The sequence below is a fragment of the Kogia breviceps genome, chromosome 15 (assembly GCF_026419965.1).
Source record: "Kogia breviceps isolate mKogBre1 chromosome 15, mKogBre1 haplotype 1, whole genome shotgun sequence".
Lineage (NCBI taxonomy): Eukaryota > Metazoa > Chordata > Mammalia > Artiodactyla > Physeteridae > Kogia > Kogia breviceps.
Window position 1 is genome coordinate 8,079,497 of NC_081324.1, and position 16,242 is coordinate 8,095,738.

The window sequence follows — 16,242 nt, forward strand, 5'->3', positions numbered from 1 at the left end:
CAACCATATTAAATTTAACTGTGTGAATTAAAAAGAAATCGATCCAGCAAGTAGAAAGAGTACACTAAGCTGTACCAGGAGCCAACAGCTATTTTAGTGAAAATAAACTGAAATTCCAAAGAAATATTACATCGTCCTCATGAACCTGAATGAGTATCTTTATTTAAATCTGTAGCTAAATTTTGGAAAACATAATAGGATCATGAATTTGGGTGATGGAAGAGTCTCAGGTATTTATTCCAAACTCTTCTTTTACAAATTAAAAAACTAAAGCACAAAGAGTGTTACTTTGCCAAAATTACTCAAATATTGAGCATGGACCCAGGATAAGAGTTTTATTCTTTCATTCTTTAACCTCTGGTCCTATTTTCCTGTTATATATGAGTTGAATCACACATTTAGCGGTTACCACTTTCATTGAATAATAATGTGGCATGCTCTCTGGAGCCTCTTTTATGAAGGCACTAATTCCATTCATGAGGGCTTTGCCCTTAGACCTAATCACTTCCCAAGGGCCCCACCTCCAAATACCATCACATTAGAGATTAGGTTTTAACCTGTGAATTTTGGAGAAACACAAATATTCAGCAGATCTCAATATTCCCAGAATTCATCTACAGATTCAAAGGAGTCCATGTCAAAATCCTTATGGCATTTTTTGCAGAAATGAAAAAGCTCATCCTCATATTGATAAGGAATTTCAATTGGCCCTGAATATCCAAAATGATATTAAAAAAGAAGAACAAAGTTGGAGGACTCCCATTTTCTGATTTTGAAACTTACTACAAAGGTAGGTGAATTCTCTGGCATAATAGTAAACATGTAGACCAATGGAATAGAACTGAGAATCCAGAAAATAAACCCATACATCTATTTACAACTGATTTTCAAAAAAGGTGCCAAGACCATTCAATAGGGAAAAAAGTAGTCTCTTCAACAAGTGGTGCTGGGGCAACTGGATATCCATATGTAAAATAATGAAGTTGGACCCCTATCTTGCAACCATCTACAACATTTAACTCAAACTGGATCAATGATCTAAACATAACAGGTAAAATTATAAAAGTCTTAGGAGAAAACATAGGAGTAAATCATCATAACCTTGGATTTAGGAATGGATTCTTAGAAATGACACTTTAAAAGCATGAGCAACAAGAGAAAAAAAATAAATTGGAATTCATTAAAATTAAAAGCTGCATGCAAAAAAAAAAAAACCACAACAAAACTGCATGCATCAGAAGACATCAAGCAAATGAAAAGATAGCCTAAAGAGTGGTAGAAAATGTTTGCAACTCATATAACTGAGAATGGTTTAGTATTCAGAATATACAAAGAACTCTCACAACTCAACAAAAAGGCAAACAACCCTATTTAAAAATGGGCTAAGGGCTTGAACAGACATTTCTCTGCAGAAGGTACACAGTAGCCAAGAAGCACATAGAAAGATTCTCAACACTGTTAGTCACAAGGGAAATGCAAATCAAAACCACAACATGATATACCACTTCACACCCACTAGTGTGGGTATAATTTTAAAAAGACAAAACCAACACCAAAAAAGAGCAAGTGTTGCTGAGGATGTGGAGTAATAGGAATTCTCATACATTGTGTCATAAAAAAAAGAAAAAAAAAATTTGTTATTCTTTCCAAAAGTTGTATATAGAATTACCATATGACCTAGAAATGCTACTCCTAGATATATACTGAAAAGAATTGAAAACTAGTATCCAAATAAATACATGTACATGCATGTTCATAATACCTTTGTTCAAAAGAACCAAAAGATGGAAACAACCCAAGTGTCCATTAGCCCATGAATGGATGAACAAATGGTGGTATATCCATACAATCAAATACTATACAGCCAACAAAGGAATAAAGTACTGATGCTTGCTGCAAAGAGCATGAACCTCGAAAACCTTCTGTTATGTTAAAGAAGCCAGACACAAAAGGTTACATGTATGACTCCATTCATATGCAATAGCCAGAATAGGTAAATCCATGGAGATGGAAAGCAGATTTGTGGTTGCTGGGGACTTGGGAGAGCTACTGTCTAATGCTTAGAGGATTTCCTTTGGGGATGATGAAAATGTTTTGGAATCAGTTAGAGGTGATTGTACACTGTCAGTATATTAAATGCCACTAAGTTATTCACTTTAAAATGGTTACTTTCATGTAATGTGATTTCAGTTTAAGATAAAGAAAAATTTAGAAAAAATAGTGAATGTTTCAGACCTACTAAAGTTATCTGAGTTTCCATTAACCTTATAGTTTTATTTTAAATTTGAATTTTAGCTTTAATTTCAAAGAAACATTATAACCATAGTGTTTTGTCATTTTAAATAAGAAGCTAAATATTATTTTTTTATCTCTGCTTTAAATCAAGCTATTATAAATCAAATGATAGCAGCTATGGGAACTGCCAGTCATTTTATAATAAAATAGTGGATTATTAGCAGTATGCTGGTCATATCAAGTACAAAATGAGATATAATTTCATACCTGAATATCACAACTTATAAAATTTCATGAAGTTCTAATTCTGTAAAATATAAGTGACCTGAAGTGTCAAAATTTGCATCTTCGTTTTAACTGGTTATGGGACAAAATGTAATTTATTTGATACACAAGAAGGAGGTTTTAAAAGATGATAAAAGCTTCCATTAACCCTACAGACTTTGTTGTCCTCTGACATTTGCCCTGTAATAGAATAAAAGGGAGACTACAAGAATTAGAGATAAATCAAAATACACAATAAAATTTAAATAATGAAAATCAAAGTATAATCGCATATATTTATTAATCTGCCACACATTTATGAGAACGTGCCAACCTCTGTGGACTGAGATTTAATATTCATAATTTTAATTTAACAAGACATGACAACATTTGGTGTTTTAGTAAGAGAAAGTGAAACTCCACCCAGCAATAATTTATTCCTAGAAATAATGCTTCATACATACAAAATCTTATGTGTGTACCTTTGCTCCAGTAGAGAATCACAAAACAGGAAGAAAACTAATACTCCTATTTTAGAATTAATCTTGTAGAAATCAATTCATTGAGTGTGTGTGTGCACGTATGTGTATGTGCCCGCACGTGCGTATGTATTTGAGAAGGGGTGAAAGCAATCATATTAAAGTAAATGCCACCCTGTTTTGCAGTATATTGATTTATTTCAGTTCAGTGAGGCACTTTCAGTAGATACCTTCCTTATGACATTAGCGAATGGTACTTAAGCATTTTTCTCTCTGCTAACTTCAGAAATTCTTGGGAAAAAGGACATCATTCTGCCCAATCCCCACAATCCCATTCACCTTTGTGAAAAAGAATACGAAATCATGGGTGTGTTTCTAAGTTTCATGAAATAATTTATTCTGAAGAATGTCTCGTGTGTAGCCTAGTGTTTTGATATACACGTCATTCCTCAAAATAAATTATTTTCATTTTTATAAACAAAATATAACATACTTCACATACAAAAGGGTTAAAATTTTCCATATATCTAAAAGTCTCTATAGTAATAAAAGTTTCTATTAAAAACTATATTAAAAGTTGAAATTTCTAATGTATCTCAGGGAACAAAGCTGGCTAAGAACAGCTAAAGGAAGACATAAAATGATAATATCGAATAATATCAAATTATAATGTTCTATATTTAAATGATTACTCTTTCACAACAGTAAAAGGATAGATAAAATTATTGTTTATTCTTAAATTGTTCAATAATTCTATGAGTAGAAGCAGGCTTTGGAAGAACAATAATGAATGAGGAAAAATGAACAGATCCATAGGTTTGACTGCTACACCACTGAATGGAAACAAAATATTTCTGAAGACAAAGTTGCCAAGCAAAATAAATATAATGTCATTCCTGTTGAAGGAATGGACGCTGTCAGTAAATTCATTAGGAATTGACTTTGATGGCCTTCCCGCTTTCAGATTAATTCGTCATTTCCCTGAGACACATCAATTACCACTCTGTCACATTAACTTTCTGAGAATGACCCATTATGTGACCTGAATGAAGGGAATCAGTTGCCAGAATGATTTAAGAAAACAAGCTTCCAAAGCGCTTGATGAGAGGTATGTCGACTAGTTCATGGGGCTTTGCTCAGTCGAATACTGACCACTTTTTCCAACAACATTTCACTCGAAAAAGTATTGTTTGCAATGGGAAATACATATACCACACATCAACAGAATTAAGGCTTCACAAGCACAAGAATCTGTGCCATACATTGAAGAAAGCAAATCAGCCTTTATAGGATACGTATCATAATTTTTTAAAAAAATCGTTGGGAATTGCAGTTCTACTTTTCTCCATTACAGCAAAATGATGACACATTTTGATAAATATTAGGTTATATGTGTCTGTTTCCTCTTTGGTTGTTTTGTTATGTTTTATCACTTTATGGTGGTCACAAACCCCACTTTTCATTTCCTTTTCTCTCATTCATCTTTTCTTATCTTATCCTCTGTCCTGAAGTTCAGAGAAGTGAACAAAGGGAGAAACGGGACAAGTAAGAGCTCAGAAAGGGATTAGAATTAGTCAAGTACATACAGCTGTTTATTTTTATTTTTTTCTTTTCACCAAGCCCTGGAGAAGATGGTTCTTTCTAACACAGTCCTCCAGGTAGGGTTTTCTCACTCTAAAGGGACCAGCAACTTTCAGTAGTGTCTTGAAGGTATTTTACACACAACTCTGTAATTTCTAGATAACCCACAGCAATGCATATTATTCTCTTCCATAAAGCTGCAGATTAATTTTGCCTGGTGGCAGTGCAATTTATGTCCTTACCCCTTGCAAAAAAAATCGGTTTGGCATCTATTAACCAAATGCATTTCAGCATTCCTCGTTGTCCCTTGTCTGATACTTAGATACTTCTCTCAACTGGCTATAACATCTTACTGGTTTCTTCAGGAATGAATGGATTAAATAAAACCTTTCACATGTGTTCATTTTATGCCTGTATGAGATTTATGAGTTTAACATTTTTAAATGATTATATTTAATGATTATTAATTGAATAATATGTTAATCTGATTATGTTATATGGAGATGCTATTTTACTAATTTAAAATCTTTTATTTTATTATTCTTCATAACATGGAAACCCAAAAAGTAGGAGCTAAAGAAAGTATTAGTAATTTCTTTCCACATTACAGTGTGACATGAACACCCTACTTTAGATATCACCATAATTTTTAATACACTTCAAATTTTTAGTGACACTGATCTTGTGAAAGAAAATGAAGAACATTTTTTAACAAATATTTCAGGTAACTGACTGCCTGGAATATGTTTTTAAAAATATGAAATATTAATGATCCCAACATATGTGTTTCTGCATATTCATAAGTGGATTTAAAAAAAATGTTGTATGGAGATACACAGACTAATGATCAGGCATTGCCAGTACACTTACCTATTGGCCGTGGAGTCAGAGTTTCAAATGTAGCTCCATGGTTCTCCTTTTAAACCACACACTTTGATTCCTTTATGTTTTCCAAAGCTATTCTCAAGCATCTTTGCCATCATTTAAAATGCAGCTTCATTCTGATAAGAGTATCCTCAATACTGCTGCAGAAGGTCCGTTATCAGATATCAGTTGCTCTGTCGATTATATTAAAGCCATGTAACAGTGCAACTATTACCCAAAGCAATGACAAACCAAAAGATCCATGTGCTGAAGTTGTTCTAGAAAAGTCTGTGGCAGTGGTTTATGCTTTAAAAATAATTTGCTACTACTAGAGTAATAATTTTCCAATCTAGCCATTAAAAATTCAGGTATACTGCTTTTTATTAATTGTAAAAAATTGATACACACATAGCCTTAAACATAAGCTATAAAAGCAACTACCAGATGGAGATTTATGTGATGAAATCACTCATGTGAGGAAGAATCTCTATCTTTAAATTAATAGTACAATTTAAAATTGCAAGCCATTTTCTTTAAAAATGCATTCCCTATAATACTAAAGCCAAAAACACTATGTAAAAGTCCTCTCCTTCCAAATAAATAGGATTTATAAAAATTTCATGGAATAATGAGATTGTTAAAACTCAAGAAATTAACAAAATTTATTGATATGGAGATTTCTATGAGCAGCAAGTAGAATTGTATCTGCCACAAATATTTGTTAAATGTGATTAGATGTAAATATAAAGTGTAAGATATCTTGCATCTCTTTTAGAGGCCGATGATGTTTACAGTTGTGTCTCATAGGCCAGCACCTATTTGCCCATCTCACTCATATATAGTGCTTTCATGCATTTAGATATCTGGTAATTCTATAGGGTACTTATATACATACATATACATGTTTCTCCTTTATGGTACTTATGTACATAATTTTATACATATAGATTCGTTTTTATTGAAATGTTAAAACCACAATTTAGCTTTGTGTTATAATGACATCTATACTATTCCCTGGCCTTTGACATGTTCCATATGCAGCTTTGATTCATTTGACATTTGGGGACATCTGAATCTTGGTATTTTGAGCTATGGGTATCTCTGTGGCACCAAGGATTTTGACCCACAGCTGCTCCATGACAAGTAATTATTTTGGTTTAAGTGGTGAGTCTGAATTCTTAATGAAGATTGTAAAAAATTGCTAACACCTCCTCCTCCCAGCCATCAAAATGATTAACACTTAGGGAATAGTCTTCTGATTGATGAGCACACCCACTGAGTGGTTCAGACCTTCCAGAATCTTCCCAGTTCTGTTCAGTTCTAGGCCAAAGAACTAATTGGCCCCAAAGAGCCCAGGTCTAAACTTAGGGTGGCCTGTTAACAGGACAAGCAATTGGCATATATACTAGCTCCAAACAGACCCCAATCAGCCCTCATATTTCCTAAATGACACTCTTTATGCTATAACAGTTTGATATAACTAGAAAGGCATCAAAGTGGAATAGAGTGAATTACTTCTTTATCTGAGTTCCCGTTCCACTTTACTCTTAGCAATCATCACAATGTAATACTGATAACAATTTATGTGTATATTGTTACACATAGATATATTGTGTATATCTCCCCAGACAGACTCTAAGCCCATGCTAGGCAGGGATAAAGATTCATTCATCTTGGGACTTCCCTGGTGGTGCAGTGGTTAAGAATCTGCCTGCCAATGCAGCGGACACGGGTTTGAACCCTAGTCCGGGAAGATCCCACATGCTGCGGAGCAACTAAGCCTGTGAATCACAACTACTGAGCCTGCTTTCTAGAGCCCATGAGCCACAACTACTGAGCCTGCATGCCACAACTACTGCAGCCCACGAGCCTAGAGCCCATGCTGTGCAACAAGAGAAGCCACCGCAGCGCACCGCAACGAAGAGTAGCCCCCGCTCACCACAACTAGAGAAAGCCTGCACGCAGCAATGAAGACCCAACGCGGCCAAAAATAAATGAAAAAAAAAAAAAAAAAAAGATTTATCAATCTTCACATCACCAGCATCTAGAGCAGTGACTGACACAGAGTATAATATAAATAAATGCTTGTTCTGTTCAAGTGAACCAAAGGGAAACAGATATTTTGATGACCAAAAGTTGTTCCATAATTGAAACAATTGTGCTTTCACAATTGGCAATCTGCAAAAGTTTCTCTACAGATTTATATGTTGTGTACATGTCAGAACCATACACCATTACAGATGGTTTATGAATCCGTATAATAGAAAATTATGATCACTGACTATAACAGTTAACTTTAGATATTTTCATTGCCAAGTCATGAAACACTAATCCAACTTAATCTTGCATTTGCAATAGATCCCTAAAATCACAAAGAATAAGGAAAAGTAATATGGAATTCAATTTTTCTGCCCGTTTAGCTATTAGAGCTCATATGAGTATGAACTACTTACATAACTCAAAAATATGAACTTTTCAAACTCACTTTTAACTCACTGTTAAAGGAATTGAGTGAAAAAAATAGAACTGTGCATTAAGGTACTATAGATACTTTCATGGAAGAAATAGAACCAAGCTGTATATGTTTTGTAGCATATTGACACTAAAACACATAAATTACAACTGCCACTAAGAGAATATTTAAAAAATCTAAAAACCATTTATCAAAAAAATCCCATCCATAGCAATAAATATGTCTGTTGGCTTTAGGACAAAACAATTCCAAAACAACCTAAATTTCCCAAAGTCAAAATTTGAATTTAATTCTGGTTTTAACATTTATGTCCTAGCCTATAAAGGCTATTTGTAACACGATGTGTTTAACTGACTCAAAAATAATTTTTCTGAGACTAACTAAAAAGAAACCAAATAGGAGTGAACCAGCTACATTTAAATGTTTACGCAGATACTTACCATAGCTACTGACAAATGCTTATTACATAGTTGCCCAAATTAATGGAGAAATATACTTATTGAAAATAAGATCAGTTGTGTGGAAAACTGAGACAAAGTTATAACAGGAAACCAAACACACAAAGGTTCATCCCTTGCTTCATGTTTTTCTTCCTTTTGGAAAAGCTTGAAACTCTCAATTTGTCATATTCTAACATCTTCATACAAAATTTGTCACACTCTCTTTTCCTATCATGAACACTTTATATATGTTTTATATTACAACGGGAAAAGATCAAACTATCAGATATGAGATAGTACAAAAGAAAATATTCAGAATTGAGGTATGTGAAAGTTAAAGCAGCATCTACTAGACCTCGGGGCAGGAATATACAGAAAGTGAGAACATCTGCTTCCATACCTTGTTTTTTTCCTGTAGTTCAGTTTGCGATTTCTTGAAATCAGGACCTTGAGAGTTTGCAATTAATCTATTTTTCCTATCCAGGAGCTCTTCCGTGTCTTTCACCTGAAACTTTAGCCTTCTATTTTCTCTCTCCAGTCCTAGTTTTTCTGTTTCAAGTATCTCCCTCTTGTCCCATTCGGATGTATTTTCAGCCTGCAATCTCTCTAGCTAAACACAGAAAACACAGAAAAGCAACATGTAGCATTTGTAATTGCCGAAAGGCCAGGCACCCAGCAAACAGGCCTCCACTAAGAAAGGTTCGTGGATATGTCCATTTATACAATTTTTAAACAGAAAACTCTATTTGCCTGAAAAGTTGAGGACAACACAAAAGTCCTAAGACCAGATCATGCCCTAGATAAATACACCTGCCTTCTTGGTTATGGCACTATTTCTATAAGCAAACAGACCATATTGTCAAATAAGTGAGTAACATTAAGTGAAAAACTGAAAATATTTTGTTAATAATCTCCACTCAATTGATGAACATTTATCAGTTTAGAAGGCAAAAAATCATTTCTTGGGCAATTCTGGTTGGATGGATATAGTTCATGTATTCATTCACTCTTTCATTCAGTTATTTACTATAGCTTTCAACTTGTAGGCACTGCAAATAAAGATAAGTGAATGTAATAAAATATAAATACCATGATTAAAGTACTATACAATATAGTCAAACTCACCTGAGCGAATGGCCAATTTGATTTTCAGGGAATAGAGTTTGGCAACATGATTAAAATATGAGGTATTTTTAAACTATTTGTTATGGATAAAGATCAAAAATTACTTATTTTTACACTTAGTTTTAAATGGCTTGATGGCAAAGTATTGAACAGTATTATACTATTTTAAAGTAGTTCTCATGACATTTTAAATTCTAAAAGAGAAGTCAACATTAAGAAACTGTTAGACTTCAATAATATCTTTGGAAATTAATTCTGATTTAAAAAGTCTAAAAACTGCTTTTTCATACACATATAATTGTGCCATTATTGTCAAAAATGTTCTGTTCCCAAATCTAAGTGAGGCTCTAGCTTCTAAAAAACAAGAAATTAAAATTAGATTCTTGGCACTAGAACTTGTTTATCAACTAAAAATAATAAACTAAGGGATCAAATTTTAGATGACGTGATTTGACATTTGGGAATGCCTGTTTGGGATATGAGGTGAAAACAGTATTTCAAAATGCAATTTAGAACATGACATGTCTTTAATTATTAAGATTAATGCTTAAACTTTTTGACAAACATCACATCACTTATCAGAATGAAAATAATAAAGTTGTAATAAAAGTCATCAACTTAGTGATGAAAAGTTAATTTTAGGAGAATAAATGTACTCTTGGTCAAGGACAAATACGATGCTATGTCAAGTCTTTGTAAAATTGTAGGCATTTAAAAGAAATTGCTGAAGCCAGTTTTATACCTAATAACAGATAAGAGGGACAAATAGGATTTTAAATAAGTAATAGATGGTTTGAATGAGTAAACTCTAAATTTAAAAAAAATAATTGAAGAAAGGAATTATATTAACAGTAATAACAACAAAGCTTAAATAATGATGTGTGATTATTTACTATTTGAAGATTTTTAGTGACATACCACTTATTTGATAAATTTATGTATACAACACATATCAAAAAAAGTGAAGGTTTTGTGAAAATTGGATCATAAATATTATTAGTTTTATTTTTGATTTCATTTTTCAAAATTCTTTCTTGTAAGATTATTCTTTTCTAAGAATCATATGAAAATCTACCACCTTAAAAGCCATTCAATTAAATGCAAGTTAAAATGATGAAAGAAAGATCAGGTAATATTTTAAACTTTCAGGGATTTTGTGAGCAATTCTAATAACTGATCAAACTGAAATGGAGTTCCATTGATTTGCTTCCAATGATCAAGAGAAACATTCTAGAACATTTTAATTCTAACTCTAATATGCTATGAATTTTAACTAATAGTGGATACTACTCTTAAATGAATTTCAGGTAATACAGGAATTATTGAAAAATATTTTCTAAAATCTTTTAATGTAGAAGTATATTCTAGCCAGAGTAAACACTAAAATATTTGTTGATTTAATGACCTCCAATTTTATGAATATTAAACATTGAGAAAATATATAAATATCCAACTATTCAGCTGTTTAACAAATATTTATTGAGTATCTTTCAGGCACTGGATATACTATTGTCAAAATACAAGTATATATATAAGTATAAATTGGGAAGCATCTTGTAAAGGAGAAAAACCCCTGGATGCTATGGGAAAGACCTGCAGTAAATTAGGTAATCAGAGGAGGTTATTTGAAGAAACAATACTTAAGCTGAAACCTGAAGTTTAAGAAGGCAGAAAGGCAGAATTAAGCTAAGAGTATCTCAATAAAGGGAAGTAGGAAATAGGTTTGAACATTAGAATATCCAAGAGTCCAATCATGAAGTATTAGGAGTTCAGGAGAATAAGTATGAAAATAAGTAGTCACTGATGCTTAAAAGCAAGGGTGAATTTAAGAATCGTTTGAGTTTCTTGTGAAAAAATGTAATATTGTGATTATTCCCAAGGATGAAATATTGGGTCAATTATTTTATTTACATAGGTATATATGTATATATATGTATTTATGTATTTGCTTCCTTCCTTCCTTCCAGTTTTACTAAGATATGATTGACATACAGCACTGTACACATTTAAGGTGTGTAGTGTAACGATGCAATCATTTCGAAACATATTCATCTATAAGCTCGACCTTCATGAATTGTCATTGCTTGATACTGCTGAAAGGACATCAATAATAGACTGCAGTGAACTCGATAACTAGAACGTAAGTTTTATGAAACCAGAACCATGTCATTTTGCTCATCAGCCTGGTACCTGACACGTGCTGTGTCAGTGCTTCATAAGGACCTGTTGAAGGAAGGAGAAAGTACATACTGGTAGTCTCCAGGAAAAAGCTACTCTGTATTTCAATTACAACAATTGGGCACAAAGTGAAATTAAGATAGCATCCTAGAAGAGCCAGTTATTTACTCACCATTACTTAATGCCAATAGAATTTCTCAGTACATTTACTCTTAACTCTTATTAATGCTGTCATGGCTGCGTTGCATTTTGTGATAGGTAAATACAGCGAGGTAAACAGAGGATTTTCAGTAAAATGACCTAGAATTGAGTACCAATTCTATTTATCCTGAGAGCCCCTATTTTTCATTTATAAAATATGGAAAATATTTCCTACAGCTTAGTGTTATGAGGCAGGAATTATTTAGGGAAAATAGTTATTAAACTTTCAAACTCAACACAAATATTTCCTGTCATAAATATGTTTTCTAAAGAATAAAACATACCAACAGCCAATTCAAGTAATGACAGGTGAAATAGTGTATAATTTTTCATCATGTTTTATCAAAACGGTATCTTGTAAATGGACCTTTTCAACGGAGAAAAACCCCAACAGAATGCACAATATGGAGTTCTGCAGGCCAGTGAAGTGCCACTTAAAAACAATGTGCCTGTTCCAGTAGTTGATTGCAATATTCAGAATTTTCATTTCAGACAACTCAGCTATAAAACCTCATTACAAGCACTGTGATTTTGGAAGTAAGAGATAAAAAGCAGGAAGCTTGTTATTTCCTAGCAGTAGGAGATGATTACCCTTTTACTGAGGACCTAATATATTCCTGGTAAAGAGCTATATAGGTTATTTCTTATCCTTACAGTAATCCTGTAAGTTTGTATGTGCTACACAGGAGGAACTTGGAGTTCTAAGATTAGAAGTAATTCTCAAAGTGAGCAAAGAGTCCAAGCCATGGTTCACCTAAGGTGTCTCTCTGATTCCAGTTGTGAGTTCACTCCACCCACACCATGCTAACAGATAGCCACTGATGTATGCATATCCCCTTGCCATAGCAACCAACACACTCTGAATCCATTGTACTACACTGCAGCAAAGATTTTGTTGATGTTTTTCTTTTGTTTTGATATATTTTGGGGATTTTGATCCTTGCTTCGTTGCAAATTAACTCAGGAGAAGTGATTCTGTAGACTCATATTCAAAAGTCTGGAAACTGAAACTTAAATGCAGTGTGCATATTGCTGATGCCACCCCTCCCCCTCCCCTGGATCTTTTAACACTCTTCCTCTAACCGTGTCATGGAATCACAAATAAGAAGTGGGGACACCTCCTCCTAAATCAATCTACTTCCCTCCTGTCCACAGTTAACTATAGCTCAGTGATAGCTCACTCCCTTTTACCAAAAGTCAACAGAGCAATGACTAATTTTAGTAATAGGTAATGTCATGTGTATTTTAGTTGCTTTAATTTCATTTAAAATCCTTGGAGAATTTCTAAAAGTAAGGAGTCCTGGAACTAATTTGAAACTAAATGTATGCTAAACTTAAATACAGGGATAGGGATCCACATGCAGAAACAATTACTCTAGGTACAGACACTAAACCTGAACAGAAATTAACCCAAAATGGATCACAGACCAGAATGTAAAGTACAAAACTATAAAACTCATAGAAGATAGATAGCCAAGGAGAAAATCTAGATGACCTTCGGTTTGGTGATGACTCTTTAGATACATCACCAAAGGCATGATCCATGAATGAAATAATTGATAAGATAGACTTCATTAAAATTAAAAACTGCTCTAGAAAGACAATGCCAAGAGAAAGAGAAAACAAGCCACAGACAAAGAAAAAATTTTTGCAAAATATATCTAATAAAGAACTGTTATCCACAATACACCAATAACTATGTAAATTCAACAATAAGAAAACAAACAACCCAACTAAAAATGGGCCCAAGACTTATGGATAACAGACATCTCACCAAAGAAGGTATACAGATATCAAATCAGCATATGAAAAGATGTTCCACATCATATGTCATCAGGAAAATGCAAAGTAAAACAACGAGAAAGGTGGAGTCAAGATGGCAGTGTGGGAAGATGTGGAGTTAGCATCTTTCCACAACTAGGGTGCCTGCTGGCTGCTGGTGGGTGACTCTGATGCCCAAGGAGATGGGAGGGACCCCAAAGTGAACTGGTAGGATGTAGGGGGACTTAGGGGGAGAAAGGGAGGCCAGACAGGATTGGTGCCCCTGATGCCAGAGAGATTATGAGAGGCAGGTGGGAGGGGCCCTTTGGGAAGAATGGGAGAGGAAGGGAGGGCAACTGCCCTGCCCACTTGGGCATGGGAGCCTGCTGAGCTCCCAGGCGAGTCCCCTGCCCTCTAAGTCCCTCCCATACCCCCTGGCCTCACTGGTCCTGGGGGCATAGGAGGGAGGCCAGGGAGATCAGGAGAGGCAGGCAGGAGGGGCCCTCCCAGACTGGAGGAGCAGGAGAGGAGAGGAGGGCATATGACCCACCCATTCGAGCCCAGGAAGCCTACTGGGCTGCCAGCTGAGGTCTGCTGCCCTCTGAGACCAGGGGTGGGGGACACGCCTGGGTCCCTTCTGTTCCTTGAGCCTAAGCTCCACCTGCCACCCAGCTCCCAGGGCCTTTTCCAGCCCTGGGGGCCCTAAGCATTGGCTCTGCCCACCGCCCAAACCTCCTCCTTGCTTAGGCCCCAACCTCCACAGCCAAGGTCTTCTCCCCAACTTTTTTTTTTGTGTGTGTGCTTTTCCCTCCTCCTCTTTTTTACTATTGTGGTACTTATGTACCTTCTGGTTGTTGATTCATCTATATTTTTATGTTTATATTCTTTCTAACATATCTGTTAGTTTCCTAGTCTAATTTTATTTTTTATTTTATTATTGTTCTTTTTTTTTTTTTTTGCTGCCCACATGGCTTGTGGTATTGTGGTTCACAAGCCCAGGGTCGGGCCAAAGCTCCTGTGGTGGGAGCTCTGAGACTGAACCACTAGACTAGCAGAGAACCTCATACCCCAGGGAATATTTGTTGGAGTGAGGTCTCAGGGAGTTCCTCATCTCAGCACCAAGACATAGCTCTACCCAATAGCTTACAAACTTCAGTGTTGGAAGTCTCAAGCCAAACAACCAGTAAGACAGGAACACAATCCCACTCATAAAATAAAGAAAAAAAAATGAGATGGCAAAAATAAAAAATGTCACAGATGAAGGAGCAAGGTAAAACCTACAAGACCAAATAAATGAAGAGGAAATAGGCAATCTGCCTGAAAAAGAATGCAGGATAATGATAGCAAAGATGATCCAGACTCTCAGAAATAGAATGGAGGCACCGACTGAGAAAATACAAGAATTGTTTAACAAAGATCTAGAGGAACTAAAGAACAAACAAAGATGAGCAGCACAATAACTGAAATGAAAAATACACAAGAAGGAATCAATAACAGAATAACTGAGGCAGAAGAACAAATTACTGAGCTGAAAGACAAAATGGTGGAAATAACTGCCGAGGAGCAGAATAAAGAAAAAAGAATGAAAAGAATTGAAGACAATCTCAGAGACCTCTGGGACAACACTAAACACACCAACGTTCAAATTACAGAGGTCCCAGAAGAAGAAGAGAAAAAGAAAGGGTCTGAGAAAATATTTGAAGAGATTATAGTTGCAAACTTCCCTAACATGGGAAAGGAAATAGTTACCCAAGTCCAGGAAGCACAGAGAGTCCCATACAGGATAAACCCTAGGAAAAACACACCAAGACACATATTAATCCAACTAAGAAAAATTAGTCAAAGAAAGAATATTAAAAGAGGCAAGGGAAAAACAAAAAATAACATACATAGTAATCCCCATAAGGTTATCAGCTGATTTTTCAGCAGAAACTCTAGGAGCCAGAAGGGAGTGGCAGGATATACTTAAAGTGATGAAAGAGAAAAACCTACAACCAAGATTACTCTACCCAGCAAGGATCTCATTCAGATTCGATGGAGAAGTCAAAAGCTTTTCAGACAAGCAAAAGCTAAGAGAATTCAGCACCACCAAACCAGCTTTAAAACAAATGCCAAAGAAACTTATCTAAGTGGGAAACACAAGAGAAGAAAAAGACCCACAAAAACAAACCCAGAACAATTAAGAAAATGGTAGTAGGAACATACATACTGATAATAACCTTGAATGTAAATGGATTAAATGCCCCAACCAAAACACACAGACTGGCTGAATGGATACAAAAACAAGACCCATATATATGCAATCTACAAGAGACCCAATTCAGACCTAGGGATACATACAGACTGAAAGTGAAGGTATGGAAAAAGATATTCCAAGCAAATGGAAATAAAAGGAAAGCTGGAGTAGCAATACTCATATCAGATAAAATAGACTTTAAAATAAAGACTGCTACAATAAAATAAAGACAGTTACAAGAGATAAGGAGGGACACTCCATAATGATCAAAGGATCAATCCAAGAAGAAGACATAACAATTATAAATGTTTATGCACCCAACATGGAGACACCTCAGTACATAAGGCAAATGCTAACAACCATGAAAGGAGAAATCGACAGTAACACATTAATAGTAGGGGACTT

The 16,242-nt window shown here is 34.8% G+C and overlaps 1 protein-coding gene across 8 annotated transcripts in view; it reads right to left on the reverse strand.

The window, feature by feature from the left end:
* CCDC102B (coiled-coil domain containing 102B) overlaps window positions 1-16,242 on the reverse strand; it is a 246,363-nt gene that overhangs the window by 132,863 nt on the left and 97,258 nt on the right. For all 8 annotated transcript variants that reach the window (XM_067014941.1, XM_067014939.1, XM_067014935.1 and 5 more), the window contains one exon: window positions 8,737-8,946. In XM_067014941.1, the coding sequence (XP_066871042.1) occupies window positions 8,737-8,946 (210 nt within the window). The remainder of the gene's footprint in view (window positions 1-8,736; window positions 8,947-16,242) is intronic.